We start from the raw sequence: 18,443 nt of genomic DNA, 5'->3' as shown, positions 1-18,443 counted from the left end.
AATCCAGAATTCTCCTTTTTAAAATGTTTTTTTGAAAGTTAACGGAAAGTAAAAAAAAAAGGAAAATCAACTGAAGAACCTTGAGAGTAGAAATAATTGAAAGAAATAAGTGAAGTCTCCAAAAACAACCCTGAAAAAGTTGCCAGAAATCACAGAAAACTATGTAAATCTCACATTAAACCAGCATGACTTCAGAGTAGTCAAAATAAAATAAAATAAAATCAGATAAAATAAAACAAAATAAGCCAAATAAATCAAAACATTTTTTTAAGAATATACATTTGTCCAGAAATTGGCTGCATTTCTGACAAAAATTCTCAATATGCTATAAAATATTTGGATTAAAATCAGCACGCCGGGGGGGGGGGGCGGAGCTTTACCTGCGAGAGCTTCCTCCACAGGTCGTTGCGGGCGGCGTTTCCGTACATGTGACTCAGCAGGTAATCCTGAAACACAGCAGCGCGGCGTTGAGTCAGAACCCGCGAGTGAACCGCCAAACCCCGATCGTTGGATTCGGATATTTCGATTTCAGACACCAGGCGAGCACGGGGCTAAAACCCACCGGGTCCACTTCCTGTTTCCTGTTTCGGCTCGAAAACAAGGAAAGAGCGACGTTTAATTTGACTGCGGATTGACACAGAAATACTAAGATGTGTATTTTCAGAAGGAAAACAAAGATGGACGGTACAAATAAGGATCAGGAAGGTTGAGGTTCGAGCTCCACCATCTGATGGAATGAGCTCTGGGAGGTGGTTTCGAGAGCGAGGAGCGAGAGCTAGCCGGGAGGAGAAAAGGCGGTACAAGATAATCCCAGCTGTAATCTGCTCGGCGGTGGAAGTTCCTCCGTCCTCTCGCCGCCGGAGGTCGACGATCCGAGATAACACCCGCGATACCGGGGAAACGCCGCACGCCAACTGTCCCGACACGAGCGCCCGCCTCACAGCTTACTGATAACAAGCAATTAGAGTTCATTAGAGGAAATCTGTTGTAAACAGCTGGCGAGTGGAAGGGGAAGCAAGGGGAAGCAGAGGGGAAGCAGGGGGGAAGCAGGGGGAGTCTGCAGGCGGATGAGGCTGTTTGTCACATCTGGCGACCTCTGACCTTGCGGGAAAGGACTTTTAATCCCTGACCCCTCGTCGGGCGGCCCAGCTGCCCCCCCCCTCCCCCCCCCCCCCAAACCCACGGGCGCCAACCACTTCCTGTTCCTGTTCCCGAGCCGGGAGGACGCAGGCGATGCAGGATGCATGAGCAAAAAAACGATTACGGGTCTGCGAGTTCGGCTCGGTCGCTCGAAACATGCAACTTCAGCGATAAAAGTCAACCGGTATGCAGACGACGCCCTGCTGTACGTCTGAGATCTTGTTTCCGAAACGCCACATCGAGAGGGGGGGTGAACCTGGAGAGAACCTGGTCCAACCCCAGGACTGGCTCTGTGACCGGCCCTGACCTTTGACCCCCAGAAAATGCGTATTTTCCATCACTTTTCCCTCCTTTGCACTTGTAATATTTTGACTCGTACAACTTCCGATCCCTTCTCGCTGAATAATTCAGCTCCTCTTCCACGGTTTTATTTCCTGCATCTCCTCCCTCATTACTTTATCACGATTCCAAATTCTGGATTTATCTTTAATAAGACCCTTTGCTCTTTTTATTTTGACTTTGTTCATCTTCATTACGGATGGTGGATTTTTAACGCCTCACCTTTTAATTTCATCTCTGGCCGCCTTCAGCACGCTCCCCTGCTCAATATTTGATTGTTCTACCTTTATTTTATTTTCCCTGCTTATCATTTTTTTATTTAAATCTCCAGCCTCAGGATTTAAATAATGATGAAACCTTGTCCCGTCAGTGAACCTGCTTATAACATGTGTATTACAGTGTAATAGCTTCTAGAGATTCTTTCAGTCTCATGAAATTGGTGTTATTACTGTGTAACTCACTGAGAAAGTATAACTAATTGATTGATTGATTGATTGACTGATTGATCGATTGATTGATCATCCACCTCTACCTCTGTGCCTCCCCTTCTTCTGCCTTATCCTTTGGGGAACCCCTTCCCTTCCACTGAATTTATTCAAAATTCAACTCAAAATTAAGCGAGTCTATAATCCAAGCATAGGACTACTGAATTTTACAAATCTTATTCTGGGATTAATTTGTAAATAATCCTTAACAAGCAGCGGATCTCCAGCAGAACCATCAGAATCAGAGAAATTCAAGGAGAAATAAAGCCTGGAATGATTCAATCCAGATTATGGGGCTTGAAACTGGATTAAACGATTAAACGTTCATGCAGAGGGAAAAAAAAAAAGGTCAGGAAAATCTTTACATTCCTGGAAACGACGATAAATATAAATAGTTTGGAACAAAGTTTCTTAGTTCACAAAACTTAAAAAGTTCAAAAACTTCCTGTCGAGCCACGGAGCCAAATCCCATTGTGTCCACCGCCTCACCAGGGCGGATTAAACACACACACACACACACACACACACACACACACACACACACACACACACACACACACACAAGCCGGGGTGGAGGTGGACCTGCTGCCCTCTGATATACAAACCCGTGTCTTCTCTCAAAACGTCCACTTACATTGAGTCCCTTCTGGAATAGCCGCCGTCCCATCACGTTGGCCAGCATGCGGATCAGCGCCGCCCCCTGCACGGATTAAACACACACACACACACACACACACACACACACACATTGTTAAAGCACAATGGTAGGACTTCCTGGTCTGATTCCCTGGAGGAGACCACCAGGACCTTTCGGTTTATCACTTAGCTACTTCTGCGGAGCTCAAATAAATTAATTTGGCCTCCAACAAATGACGCCATATTTGTAGTTCCAAGGCTTTGGCGCCAGGAAAATGCCCTTCTTGTGTTTGGGCTCACTAATACGTCCATGTTGTTGATGTGATACAAGTCAAGCCACAAGAACTGTGATGTTAACATTTAGCGACAACATAGCTAACTGTGCTAAAATGCTAACAGAACATGGAACATAGCGATTTGTGAAGCCATTGATAAAAATATCACACTGAATGATTCTCTATCGCAGCCTGCTGAATTTGCCAGCTTATGCTACCACAGCTAGCGCAATGTACATTAGCTACCTGGCAGTAGTGTGACCATTTTTGTACTAGAAACAGAAATTCAGGTGAAAAAGTGAAGGAAAAGCTAACGTTTCCCCTTCAAATCTGACCCTTGATCGGCTTTTAGTGGATTTTATCACCCATCTGGCTAGACTTACTGTTATCTTGCAGCTATCAGGAAAAGCATTTAAAGCAAGCTAGCGTGAATATGCTAGTATGTAGCATGTTTTTGGGAGGGTCTACTTCTAGCACCGTAGCCAGACGAACCTTTTTGTAAGCAATCCAGTCGAACACTCGGTCGATGTCGGTAGCCTGCTCTACCTCCTGCGAGATCGGGTGGGAGGAGTTTAGGCCGTCCAATAGCATCACCTCGTGGAGGACGTCTGTCAGGAAACGCTGCTTCTCCTGCAAACGAAGAACATCCGTCTCAAACTCCGTGAGCCACATGAGCGGCTTTGGGGTCCCATCAACAGTGAAGCCCCGGCGCCCTGGTCAGACTCCATAGCTAAGGGTGCCTTCAGTCGGACATCATCAGATGCAGGTGAGATCGAGGTCAGGTGTCAACTATCAGTTAGTGGGGATCGGACTTGGGTATGCTCGGGCTATTGCGTGCTCAAGCTTGGGTGAGATCAGGCTCAGGTGTGATTGGGGTCAAAATGTGCTCCGAATCAGATGGTATCTTACTCAGGTATGCTCAGACTCAGGGTTTAATCGGCTCGGGTGTGATCTGACTCAGGAGTGATCGGGGTCAGGTGTGATCAGGTTCAGGTGTGCTCAGGCTAAGGTATGTTTGGGCTATTGCGTGTTGAAGCTCAGGTGTGTTGGGGGCCAGGAGACGTATGCTCAGATGTGACCTCAGTAGGGCATCATCAGGCGCAGGAGTGATCGGGGTCAGGTGTGGTTGGGGTCAGGTGCGCTCAGGCTAAGGTATGTTTGGGCTGTTGTGTGCTGAAGCTCGGGTGTGTTGGGGGCCGGGAGGCGTATGCTCAGGTGTGACCTCAGTCGGACATCATTCAGGTGTCACTAGGTTCAAGTGCGCTCAGGCTAAGGTATGCTTGGGCTCTTGTGTGCTCAAGCTCAGGTATATGGGGGTCAGGGAGGCGTACACTCAGGTGTGACCTCAGTCGGAGATCATTAGGTGCAGGAGTGATCGGGGTCGGGTGTGACCAGGTTCAGGTGCGCTCAGGCTAAGGTATGTTTGGGCTATAGCATGCTGAAGCTCGGGTGTGTTGGGGGCCAGGAGGCGTATGCTCAGGTGTGACCTCAGGCGGACATCATTAGGTACAGGTGTGACCAGGTTCAAGTGCGCTCCGGCTAAGGTATGCTTGGGCTGTTGTTTGCTCAAGCTCAGGTATGATGGGGGTCAGGGAGGCGTACGCCCAGGTGTGACCTCAGTAGGGCATCATCAGGCGCAGGAGTGATCGGGGTCAGGTGTGAACTATCAGTCAGATGGGATCGGACTCGGGTGTGATCGGGCTCAGGTGTGATCTTGCTCAGGAGTAATCAGTTTCAGATGTGATCTAACAGGTATGCTCGGGCACAGGTGTGATCTGACATGTATGGCCCGAGTCAGGCGTGCTCTGACTGAGGGCTCAGTCGTGACCGACGCCAAGCGCTCCTTCGTGGGAAGCGTTCCCTGTGCCGGCGGAGGCTGGAACCCTTGGAACCGGTTCCACCGGTGGAACCCCGGCCTCCGCCAGCGGGCGCTTTGCCCTCTAATTACTCCGTTAATCTGGTTATTGTGACGCTGGTCCTTTTGATTTTTTTCAATCTCCCTCCGAAGCCTCTCCTCCGTCTCCACTCCGCAAATCCCCCGGCTGAACCCCGGGAGCCGCGACTCCGTCTAATTCACGGATTAAGCCGCTGACTGGCGAGATTAGCCTTTTTTAATGAACCTCAGAGCGAGCCTTAGCGGGGAGGCAGTTCCCCAGCAAGGATCAGGCTAATTCCTGGGCTGCAGTCACAGTCGCGGCGTGCGGATGTTCTCCCTGATGAGCCGAGCCACCCACCCGCGGGAATTAACCCGCGGATCAACCGGGAGACAACTACCCGCGATCAAATCCTCGGTTAACGACCCATCCGTTTGGGATTCCTCATTTGAAACAAGCCACATCAACAACTCGTCGCAGATGGTAACTAAAACTAGAACAAGTTACACTGAACCCAACTTATATAGTAAGCTAGTGAGTAAGGGTTACAGTACTAACTAGATTCTAGTCTGGATTTACCTGAGTCAGTTTTAATCCCATTGTGTGAGTTAGTTAAACTTCACCGGAGTTACGTGTTTAGAGTTAGCTGCACCTGGACGTCAACTTTGTTTTTTCTTATACTTAGCTAATTAGTTCCACTGGTTATGTGAGTAAATGTTGGACCCTCCCACTACCTAGTCTGGGTAAAATATTAAAGGGAAAATAAATTAGTTGGTTGGTTAATTAATTAATGAGTTATTTAGCTAGAGTTGATGAGTTTCACTTTCTTTGGTAGTCGAATATACGGCAAGTTAGCAAGCTAATTAGTAAGGCAGAGGTTGGTTGGACAATAACTATGTGGGCTGGTTGGTTAGTTGGGCAGATGGTTGGTTGGTTGATTGGACAGTTGGCAGGTTGGGTGTGTGGTTAGTCCGGCAACTGGTTAGTTAGTCAGTCAGTCAGGGTGGGTTGGTTGTTTGGCTGGTTGCTTAGAGGATTGATAGATTGGCTGGTTGGTCAGTTGGTTAGATAATTAGTTAGTTGGTCAGGCAGACAGTTAGATGGTTGGTTGGTAAGTTTGCTGGTTTGTTCAACAGTTGTTCATTTGGCTGTTTGGTTAGTCAGTCAGTCAGTTAGTTAATAAGTTAGTTAGGGTTTAGAGTTATGGTGACTTGTAATTTCAATGTACTTTGTTTTGTGGTGTATCTTATTTTGAAGGCATGTAACCATAGCAACCAGAGAGGTTGTTACTCTTGTTATGTTGTTGGAGGATGCGGTTAATAAAGTTACATACAAGTGGATTCACATTTATTGTTATATTTACAAAACACCACCGTTTTTCTGTTGGCCGAATCGTTTGTTGGTTTTTATCTGCCGCATCTTAAAGGCTGGTCTGTGAAAATATTGTCTAACTTTAAATCGGTCAGTGGCGCAAAAAAGGTTGTAGACACCAGGTTAGAAGATTGGTTGGTTGGTTGGTTTGACGTAGAACTGATGGAGACAAGAAGAAGAAGAAGAAGAAGAAGAAGAAGGACCCGTCAGATCGAGTTTTTTAACCTGAGCGTTGATGTCAGTCAGAGCACATAAACATTTCTGAGACAAATCCTTCCTGAGCCACCAGAGGAGTCACACACACACACACACACACACACACACACACACACACACACACGCACACACACACACAAATCCCTCAAAGGGAATTAGGCTAACTCCTGGCAGACACTGGCTTTCATCCTCCAGCAAACACACACCTGTAAATACACACACACACACACACACACACACACACACACACACACTTGGTACTGCTACTGATTAAACAATTAGTTAATTAGTTAAATGGCAGATTTGGAGGGAAAAACTGAAATGGCGAGAGGAAAAAAAATGAGTGTAAATGAGACGTCAGCTGCGATTCATCAGGGTCATCAGGGGCCAGATGGAGCCACATGTGGTGGGGCAGTGTGATAACACACACACACACACACACACACACACACACACACACACACACACACACACACACACACGCATGCAGATGGAGGGACGGCGGCAGCAGCTGCTGAACTTTGGAAACGTCTGCTCCTCTTCCTCCTCCACTGCTGCCGCCGCCGCTGTCCTTCACCGCTCAATCGCCACGGAAACGCTACGCCTCATTGGCGCCGGGGGCGGCGGAGCGGGACGGGTCAACGACTCAACAAAAACCATCTAAACAGATAATCAATCGGTTCTCGATAAAATGAATGAAAGAATTTATGGATAACAGTTTCCTTGATCGATAATCTGGCCTAACCTTGGCTTTGACACATATTAGACTGAAAAAAAAAATCAATAAGGTTGATTAATCAGATCTGATCCACCGCTTAATCAAGCGACTCGATCAATCAATAAGTAATTCAGGTTCATCAGAACATCTGCAGGGTGGAGGAGGAGTCTTCATCTTTGTTGTTATGAAACATTTTTGATGTTTCCTGATCAATATGTCTTGTTTTGATGTGATTTCTCATCTTATCGGCCACGCCTCCAAAACGGCCGAAGACAGGGGCCGATCAATACACCACCCAGAAAGTAGGAAGCAGCGGGAAACGGATCGATAACGAATTCCAACGATTGGACGGAAGCGGCCGACGGTGTCCTGGAGTTCAAATTCCGACGAAATCTAGCGGTAATCTAGCAAGAAATTCCCCCAAATGTTTAGCGATCGGTGACTCATTACCGGTCGATCAATAAACCCGCCAATGAGCCACAGCAAAGCGACTAGGTTTAGGGTGTTACAGTGAAAAACCAGGGGGTAGTTTACCCTTTACAAATAAATCAGGAGGTAGTTTTCTCTTATAAAAATATAACCAGGAAGTAGCGTTTCCTTCTAAATTAAAACCAGGAAGTATTTTCCTCTTATAAAATATAACCAGGAAGTAGTGTTTCCCTCTAAAAATAAACCAGGAAGTAGTTTTCCTTGAAAAAAAAAAAAATCAGGAAGTAGTATTAACTTAAAAAAAATAAAATCAGGAAGTAGCTTACCCTTTTTTAAATAAAATCAGTTTGTAGTTTTCCTTAAAAAAAAATCAGGAAGTCGTATTACCAAAATAAAAAAAAAATCAAGACGTTGTTTTCCCTTATAAAATTTAATCAGGAACTAGTCTATATTTAAACATTTGGTCAGGAAGATGATTTCACAAAAATAAAATCAAAATATTTTTTCTCTTATAAAACAAAAACAGGAAGTAGCATTCCCTTGCAAAATAAAACCGAGAAAGTTTTCCCTGACAAAATGTAATCAGGAAGTAGTCAATCCTTAAAAAAATTAAGATCAAGATGAAGTTTTCCCACACAAAATAACACCAAAATGTCTTTTTCTCTTTCAAAATAAAAACAGGAAATATTTTTTCTCTAAATAATTGAATGAGGAAGAAATCCATCCTGGAAGAAATAAACTCAGGAAGCAGACTTCTCTCTCAAAATAAAATCTGGTTGTAGCTTTCCCTTAAAAAAAATAAAATAAAATCGGGACGTAGTTTCCCTTACAAAATGAAATCAGGAAAGTTGTGAATATTTAGCGCAGAAAACGAAGGACTCGATTCCACATTCCCCATCCTGTCGGCGAGCCTTCAGGTTTCAATCCAATAAAACCGAAGGGGGGAACCTTCTCAGGTGGAAACCCCTCCGACTCCTCGTGCACTAACAGGCCCCTCAGGGGACTTTACTTCCTGGTTCAGCGCTAATGCTAACACACACACACACACACACACACACACACACACACCCCCGCCCCGGCGGCAGCACTCCCTAAACACAGACCTGAATTGGAAACAAGCTGCTGCGCAGGTTCTTACAGAACCTCTGCGGTTCTAATAAAGCATTGGGGTGAGCGGCGCCGCGCTAACTGGGGGGGGGGGGGGGGGGGGGGGTACAGCGCCCGGCAGCAGGCGCCACGTGCACCGCCCTGATAATGTGTGTGTGTGCACGGTGTGCTTCTCCTGATATGAGGAGTGTTTGTGCGTCACTGAAGACGTCCTGCAGCTGCAGCAGAAGGCGAGAGCCCAGTCTGACACACACATCGCACTGATGTTATGGAAGAAATGCTAAATGGGTTTCAACATCTCGGGTTCTCGCACGAGGACCGGATGCTCTTCATCATCTCCTTTTGAAAGAGCTTCCCGCAAACCATCGGAGACATTAAGGAACATTTGTCTGGGTATTTCATTCATTCATAAAGCACTCATGGTGGCAGTGGGCGAGATGTTGGGCTCACCTGGACTTCACAGAGCGATATATAGACATGCAACCATTCATTCACACATCTTAAGGAAAACATACAATTCACTCCTATTCGCTCATCATATGGAGAAACACAACCATTCATTCACGCATTCAAATATTCACTCATTCATTCAAACATCCGATGGAGACTCACAGCCATTCACTCTGTCATTTAAGCATCATGTGAAGTCATACAATAATTCACTCTTTCATGCACTTATAGAGATATACAGCCATTCATTCACATGTCAGGGGGATGTCCGGTCTCCAATGAAGCTCCTGCATGTGTTTGGACTGCAGGAGGAACCCGGAGAACCCTGAGGAACCCCATACCCACACATGGAGAACTCCACAAGGGCGGAGGTGCGAACCGCTGCTTCAAAATGTTGCCTTATGGGACAATTTTATCTTTTTTTGGGGGGTATTTTTTCTCTCTTTTTGGCCAAACTCAGGGATTTTCCCTTCCCTTCTTCTGCGCTCTGTTTCCTCAGACGTCTGGAGGACGCTCATTTCTGGTTCCACCCACTTCCTGCGAGCCGAGAAATTACATTTCCCTTCCAAATAGACACCATCTTGGCACCCGAGCGCTATCTGTCAGGTACGCCGCGGAACCCGGACGCCTGCTATTACGGAAATTACCGAGCGTCTCCGGCCGTTTCCAGGGGCAACCCAAGGCGTATTTCACGGAGAACGGCAAGTGCCAAAAGTGTCGCAGACCCTCGAAAGAAATCAGGAGGGTTACAGCTTCAAGGTATGTACCGTTCTTTGCAGCCTACTCACCATGTTCCACTTAGGGAACAGGAAGTCGGTGCCGACGTACTCAAAGAAGTGAGCGAAGCCTTCCTTCAGCCAGACGTCCTCCCACCACACCGGGGTCACCAGGTCGCCGAACCACTGGAAAGCCAAGCACAAGAGGAGAGGGAACACGTTAGCATTGAGAACGGTTGGGAACCGAAGGGATGGAAGTGATACCAGAAGGTGGTATATCTGGTTCAAGTGGACCCGGGGGAGCAAAGCTTCGGGGCGAGACCTGAACCAAAAAGAAGCTGGACCGGTCTAAACACAGACTCGGGGGAAGAAATCCGATTCCATATGTCGGGAGAGGGCTAGGGGTGTGAAAAACGTCATCAGGCGAGGACGTCAACGTGGCAGACGTACGCTAGGATTGGCGGGCGCCAGAAATTACAGCTTGGAATGAGGCTACCAAACAAAACAGACAGGGGTGGCTTAGGACAGCAGGTAGAGAGGCGGGGCTTAACCAGGGCTGTCAATCACAGCAGTCACCTGTCAATCATAGGGGTCACCGGTCAATCATACCGGTTACCTGTCAATCATAGAGGTCACCTATCATAGTAGTCAACTGTCTATCATAGGGGTCACCGGTCAATTATAGAGGTTACCTGTCAATCATAGGGGTTACCTGTCAATTATAGGAGTCAACTGTCAATCATTGGGGTTACCTGTCAATCATAGGGGTTACCTGTCATAGTGGTCAACTGTCAATCGTAGTGGTCACCTGTCAATCATACGGGTCACCTGTCAATCATAAGGGTTACCTGTCAATCATGGAGACAACCATTCAAACCTGCAGACCATTTGGAGTCTTCAATGAAACCTACTGACTGTTTTTTTCGACTGATGGAGAACATCAGTCATGACGAGCTAATGGGTACCCGTCTATGAAAGGGAGTTTTATCACCTGGTAATTTTGAGGACAAGACGGTTGGAGTATTTAAGAAGTTTGAGCCGACACACAGACACACACACACACACACACACACACACACACACAGGCTAAAAATGGGTTGAATTGTGGATTTAGCATCACAATGCTCGCTCTAGCATCGCACGCTAACAATCAGAGCTAACTGCGTCATGAGTAAACGAACCCCTTGTTGTCTTTCACTTCAGGTTTCACCACCTCCGCCTCCCATCCTCCCCTCGCCGCCGCCCTCGCCGCCCCCCGACAACAAAGCATCTCCTCGCCTTTGATCATCATCTTCTCCTCCCTCCCCGCCCCCCCGCCTGACCACTCGCTGATAAATATTCATCCGCCCCCGCTCAGTGGCTTCGCTTGGATGGCTTCTGAAGAACGGCGCCGCGTCCAGGAGTGTCCCAGGACCCGGGCGAATGCGCCAACCCCCCCCCCCAAGCCCCGCACCCCACCTCCCCTAAGCATGCAGACCAGCCCCATCCGGTTTTCGGAACTGGGTCAATGGACTGGGGCTAGCCAAAATGCTAACGCTTGCCGGAGCCGGTTCTTGGTGTTTCCGGATCTCGAAGCTACAGGTTTGGTTTGAGAACCCGTCGTCGGGTCTGGCAGAAAACTACAACATCTGGAAGGTTCTTCCTGTATCGTTAGCATCTGGACCTATTGGATGTTACAGCAGAAGCAGCTGCTTGTTTGGACCCTACTGATGGAGGGCCCAGAATGGACTAGGAGGTTTTGGGAGAGGAAGTCTAATTCCTGGTTTCTGAACCACTTGAATCAGGCTGACACATTTAGAAGCACTTTCAGATCAGGACAGAAACACTAGCAAGTCAACCATGCGCTAGCAACTACATGAGCTAACAACCACATGGGCTACCAGCCACATGAGCTAACAACCACAAGCACTAACAACCACATGAGCTAACAACCACATGAGCTAATAACTACATGAGCTAACAACCACTTTGCAGGTTTTTGAGGGTGAATGATGCGTCTCTATATGACATGTGAATGAATGAATGAATGTTCAATGTCACAATGATGAGAATGAATGAGTGAATGTTTGGTCTCATATGATGTGCATGAAAGAGTGAATCGTCGGATGTGTCTACGTGACATGTGAATGAATGGTTGTGTGTCTCCATATGTGTGAATGAATGGATGAATGGTCGCCCAATCATGGCTCTGATTGGCTCTCGGCCAGCCCGACAGGTGGTGTAGATCACAAACACATGAATGAATGAATGAATGAATTTGTATTCAGTATTGATGCTATGTAAACTCCGCCCCCTGAAGCCCTCAGACACTCTGTTCCCGTCACGGAAAATAACACCTTTTCCTTCCAGCTGCTGAAATGACACGCCGTCCGCTGAGGCGTTTATTTACGCAGTCGTAAACCGCGGCGTTGCTGCCGACACGGTTCTGCCCGCTCTCGGACGAAACCCGGGGTCTAACGGAATTTTAGGCGGAACCGCAGACGAGGGCGACGAATCTGTGTTCGGAGAGGCGTGACAGATGGCGGCGGCGCCGCCTCCCCGTTGGCGGCGGCTATTGTTCATTGTTTTGCTTCGTGCATGTGTGACGCCGAAATTGCTATATAAAGGCGACCGTCAGGCCTCATCTGTCACCACGGCGACAGATTGATTTACAGCATCGGGGAGAGACGGCGCCCCTGTTCCCCTCGCCGGCGGGCGAGGCCGGATAGGAGACACCGCGAATCCCTGAAAACTTCAAAATAAAGTGGACACGACATTAATTTAAGTTACATTTAATTTGCTCCAAATGATTTGGGGAAGAAATAAATAAATTTGTCATAAATTAACGAAAAAAAACGGTAATTTGAATTTTTTTTTAAATATATTACACGCCGTTAAATTTTGCAAATGCCGTTAAATTTGCAAACCTGAACTCATCAAATGATTTAAGAATGGATTTACTATATCATAAATTACCAAAAATATTTCAAGATGAGTTTCTTTGATTTAAAAAGAAATTAGAAAAATAAACCTAGACACAACATTAAATTATAGTTCAGCTGCATTTAATTTGTTCCAAATTCATCAACTGATTTGAGAGGGGATAAATATATTTGTTGAAAATTGCCAGTAACAAAAGTCAAGACTGATTTTTTTTTTAATAGACACAACATTAAATTCCAATTCAATTACTTTAAATGCGATTTGAATTCATCCACTGATTTGAGAAGAAGTAAATACAAGACTTGTTATGAAAAATCTTTAAAAACAGGAAACTGGACAAGACATTAATTTACAATCCAGTTACATTTAATTTGTTCTGAATTCATCAAGTGATTTGGGAAGGAATAAATCCATTAAATTTAAAAGAAATTTAAAAGAAAAATCTTAAAAATAAACTGGACATGACATTAAATTACAATTCAGCTATATTTAATTTGCTCCAATTTTATCGACTTTTTTTAAATTAAATTATCAATGACTTTCTTTGATATATATTTTTTAAAAGTTCTTTAAAATGAATAAACTAGACACAACATTAAATTACAGTTCAATCACATAAAATTGCTTCTGATTCATCGACTGATTTGAGAATGAATAAATAAATTGTTGTCAATTACTGAAAAAAAATCAGGATGACCTCTTTAAAAAAATTCAAAATAAAACATGAATTCATCTGAGCTAAAAAACGTGAAAAAATCCGCAATATTTGTGATCATAATATAAACCTGGTGGAAAATCTTGTTCCTTATAGAGGGATTTTTTTTTCCACTAAAGAGAAAATATCCGGGGAAAAATAACAAGGCTGTTTGATGCAAAGGCTCGGCCCTGACGGAGAAAACTGGAATTAATTTTACAAGGCTTGTAGCTTCTATTCACGGAATTACAATATGTCGTAGACACACACACACATGCACACAAGTGCTCACAAACACACGCACACACACACACACACTCGAAAATAGTCTGTGTGTTTTTGGTTCATTAAAGCCGTTAGACACAAGGTGTGTGTTAGAGTGTGTGTGAAATCACCTACCGCGCAGTAGCAGCAGGAATGTGTACATTCACTCTAATAAGGCTGCCATTCACATACACACACACACACACACACACACACACACATGCGCACGCACACACACACAAAGGCGCACTTGAACTGTTAGAAGTTTGTTTATAGTCGGTTAATTAGCCTTGGACATGAGCAAGAGACTGTGGTTCACACACACACACACACACACACACACACACACACACACACACACACACACACACACACACACACACACACACACACACACACACACACACACACACACCTCCACGTCGCAAATTGATTTCTGTCATTCAGTGGTAAAACACCAGAGAAGCTGCAGCTTCAAGCTTCGGTGTCTTGGAACAGAGTCATGTTCACACACCCCATAATATTCTGTGTGTGTGTGTGTGTGTGTGTGTGTGTGTGTGTGTGTGTGTGTCTGACCCAACCAGATTGCAAAGATTTCTCTATTTCCAGCGCTTGAAGGTTGAAAGCTGCAGAATCAGCACCTTTTGGTCCCAATGAGGCGTCACGACCGGCCATTAAATTATTTAGACTGAGGCAATTAAAATTAGACACACACACACACACACACACACACACACAAGTAAGAAAACAGTGTTAATGAATTGCAGAAATTATTTAAAAGGTCAGAAAAAACCCCGCAAAATATTATAAAAGAGAGATGAGTTGGAAAAAAAGGATCAAACCGCAAAGGACAGAAAACAGGAAGTAACTCAAAAAACTACAAAAAGAACTACAAAACAGGTGCCGGAGTTTGAAGAATAGAAATAAAAGTCTGAGAGGAAAGTAGACCTTAAGGAAGAGGAGGGAGAACAGAAAGAGAAAGAGGAAGAAGAGAAGAAAGAGGAAAAGGTACGGGGATAGAAACAAGAAGAGCTACACGAAGAGAAAAAGTTAAAGGAAAGGAAAACAAAAGGACTCGATAGAGGTAAACAGGAAGTAGAAGAAGAGGAACACTGACATTTGGAGATATTTGAGGGGAGAACAAAAAACAGCACCTCCAAAGGTAAAGGGTTAACTTGATGGAGAAAAGAACAAGAGAATAAATATTAGAGAATAAATATTAATAAGAATAAATATTTGAGATGTCAGACGGAGAGAAAGGAGGAAGAGGAGTTGGTTCTGCATGAGTCTGAAGAACATCATGCAAACTCGGACTGTCAGAAATGATCCCTTTGAACAGGAGCCCTTTGGTGTTTTTCTCCTCGGGTGACTTTAAAATCTAACAAAACCTTAGCGAACGCCATTCCGGTGGAACCATGTGGAACCGTGGCTCTCGAAACCAGGCAATCCAGGATTAATCGACGATTAATCGACGACCGATCCATGATCCACTGTCCGTGACATTGTCCTAAATGATCCGAATGATGCTGCCACTGTCGCCATGGCAACCCACAATCGCGGCCTGATCGGCAAACGGTTAATTCCTCATTTGTAATTATCAGTTAACTAATCGCCACGATTAATTAACTGATAATTCCACATTAATTAAAAAAAGGCGATTATTGCGCAGTAATAATAAACCCCAAAGAGGGAAACTGGCTTTTCAAAATAAAACAAGAAGAGTCACAGTTTTCATCAAAACAAAGCGTTTCGAAGAGGCAGAGGCAGCCAATCACAGCGCGGCAGGGAGGCGGGAAGATTGTTCTGGTTCTATGATTTAATTAGGGTGGATTACAACTGCACACACACACACACACACACACACACACGGCCCCCGGGCAGTGATTAGCATCATCCCTGCCTTTGTGTGTGCGGGAGGGGGGGGGTAATTTGAGTTAGTTTAAGTTAATCGAATGACCAGGACAAATTGAAGGGAACCGCAGCTGCTCGAGGAGGGGTTGTGATTTCCAGAGATGCTAATTTAGCGTAGCGGCGGTTCTCCTCCGGCCGGTCCGTTTGAAATTAACAGGAAGGACGTTGAGATGGTTCCCGCCGAGGCCCGGCTTTCCTATCCCTGCGAGGACACGGCGGTCCGACCGCCGAGCCCGGAGACCCGGCAGACCCGCCGCAGGATCGGGGAGTCGCTTCTGTCACGGCGAGAAGATCGACGGCGTTCCGACCCGGGGGAGCGATAATTAAAATGGAGGCCGGCGGGGAAGCTGGCACCGCCTCAGCAGGAGAAGCAGAACTTCCTCCTGGAGCCGGTCCAGCCGAGAGATTAGAAGCACGGCCGCAGAGATTCCCTCGGAAATAAAGAGCTGCCGCGGAGAACCCTGGCAGGGAGAACCCGAGCGGAGAACCGATCCGGCTCGAGCTGCCGTCCGGATACTGAAGGAACTGAACGGGTCTATTGCACCTGTATTACACATTATTACACATGTATTACATGTTTATTACATGTATATTACGTGTTTATTTCCAGTATATTACATATTCAGTACGTTGTTATATGTTTCAATCTACTGATCTCTAATATAAATTGTGCCTAAGATCCTTTTACCGTAATTTCCGGACTACTGAGCGCACCTCAATCTAAGCCGCACCGGCTCGCCGATCGCCATCTCGGGCTTCCTCCTGCGCACTAAAACAGTCAAAAGTCGACTTCTTCGGTGTCGGAGTTGAACTCAGAATGACCGGGACTCAGAATTTCTCGGTCATTTTATCGGTCCCATGTGACAAGGTTAAACATTTTAGCGGCGTGAAGCTCGTTAGCGTCCCCCACCCAAAAAAGTCCATATATTAGCCGCATCGTTGTTTACGTGAAAGAGGTCGCGGCTTATCATCCGGAAATTACAGTACATAAATGTGTCATCATTAGTATCCCATGAGTATTACGTCTATTCCATAAATAGCCCATTTTCAATGATTGAAGGAAAACATTTTTTTTTTGCTTGCTTTTCTAATTTTAACATCATTTGTGGACTTATTTGAAATGTGTGTGTGTGTGTGTGCTGTAGGGGTATTATATACTAATCTTTGGTTGTATTTCCATTTAAGTGTCCCCTTCCCCCTCGCCCCTGGCTCCGCCCCCCTCCCCCTCCCATTGGCTCAGTCCCCATTGGCCCCGCCCCTCACACCTGGTGGCAGATCTCGTGCACGACCACCATGGTCAGCTCCATCTGGTAGGACGAGGACGAGACGTCGGCGTCCAGCAGGATCTTCTGCTCCACGAAGACGCTCAGCCCCCAGTTCTCCATGGCGGCGTAGGGATGCTTGGGTACGGCCAGCAGGTCTGAAACACACACACACTCAAGTAACTACTTAGCTACTTAAGTAACTTATTAAAACTACCGGGTTACTTATACCGTCAAGGAGCCACTTGTTAGCATTAGCTGAGTGGTTATCCAGTTAGTCAGTTCGGTAATTCGTCAATAAAGAGGTTATCAGGTCGATTGTTGGCAAAGTCCGTCGTTGGGTGAGTTAACGAGACAACCAGATAAGCAGGTAGCAAACCTGGAAGGCTGCTAGTTAGTGAGGAAGCCACCTGGCTCGCCCTTGGAGGGTTCTTTAGTTCGTCGGTTGTCGTTTCGTTGAGCGGTCCCCAACTTCGATTCCGATCATTTAAAAATAAAACATTGGTCAGACTTGGATAATAAATAAAATGGACATAATGTAAGTTAATTATTCTTTCTGTGCAGACCAGTACTAAACCACCCACAGACACGTGGATGGTTCTTCTTCACCTACTAACTACCCACAGATTGATTTATTTGTAGTACGTCATTTAAATCAGGCAAGCAGGTTAGTTAACCCATCAGGGGGCCTCTTGTTATCACCGGTGATCAAAATCAGTTAGTAGGCGGGTATGACTTTAATTAGACAATCAGGTAACCTGTAAGGCAGTTAGTGAAGTTAGTTAACACTTGGTTAGTTTCTTTAGTTTAGTTTGTCGGCTGTCATCAGGTGGTAGGAGAGGTTGGTTACTTAGTTGAATTCAGATGGCGGTGTTGCGTTAATTGACGCCATTTTGGCTCTGAGCAGTCAATCGACCAATCAGGAGCAACCAGGAAGTAACATTTCCTCACAGTTTTGATTCTGTAAAATGAATGATGATAATATTGATTAGCGTTATAAAAATCAATTAATTTGTGACGCCTGTCCTCTCTTGGAAAAAAAAGAAGATAAAGGGGATTCTATTGTTGCGACAACTGTTGCAAACAAAATGTTCATGAAAATTTCAAAACAAAACCTAAAACAACATGTCTTTATTATTGATGGTGTTATAGATACCATTAGTTAAAATGACTGATAGTAATTCAATTCCGTAATTATTAATGGAATAATTCATTTTAAAAATTAACATTCAATTACAAATAAATATTTATTTGGATTTTGGTCTGGCAATTCTTTACAGCCTCTTTTTATTGACTGAAAAAACACATTTACAGATTGAACTGTAAATATTTTATGGTTTTAATTATTTTTTGGAATTTTATATTTTGTTAAATAATTAAAGTTTACATGTTTCCTTAACATCAATAATAAATCCATGTTTTAAAAATGTATTGCATGAAATGTAAAAAATTGCCTTTAAACTGATGAGAAATGAATTTACATGAATTCGACATAAAACATTAATTTCCTGTGAATCTTTAACTCATTTCTGATGTCATACTCTCCCTGCGTCTTGATTGGCCGTAACGGAGCGGCGGCGTTGACGGCGGGCTGTGACTGACAGCGGCGGGAAGGTGTTATTAAGTCTACACGT

The 18,443-nt window shown here is 45.1% G+C and overlaps 1 protein-coding gene across 1 annotated transcript in view; it reads right to left on the bottom strand.

The window, feature by feature from the left end:
* Window positions 1-18,443, bottom strand: part of LOC147233874 (thyrotropin-releasing hormone-degrading ectoenzyme-like) — a 76,568-nt gene that overhangs the window by 24,169 nt on the left and 33,956 nt on the right. The window contains exons 5-9 of the mRNA XM_086146492.1: window positions 16,813-16,967; window positions 9,829-9,942; window positions 3,368-3,505; window positions 2,599-2,664; window positions 381-446 (exon numbers count right to left, since the gene is read on the bottom strand). Of these exons, the coding sequence (XP_086002618.1) occupies window positions 381-446; window positions 2,599-2,664; window positions 3,368-3,505; window positions 9,829-9,942; window positions 16,813-16,967 (539 nt within the window). The remainder of the gene's footprint in view (window positions 1-380; window positions 447-2,598; window positions 2,665-3,367; window positions 3,506-9,828; window positions 9,943-16,812; window positions 16,968-18,443) is intronic.

Source organism: Fistularia commersonii, chromosome 5 (assembly GCF_037954325.1).
Source record: "Fistularia commersonii isolate RoL2024-O1a breed Wild chromosome 5, RoL_Fcom_v1.0, whole genome shotgun sequence".
NCBI lineage: Eukaryota > Metazoa > Chordata > Actinopteri > Syngnathiformes > Fistulariidae > Fistularia > Fistularia commersonii.
This window is presented reverse-complemented; position numbering and strand designations above follow the sequence as displayed.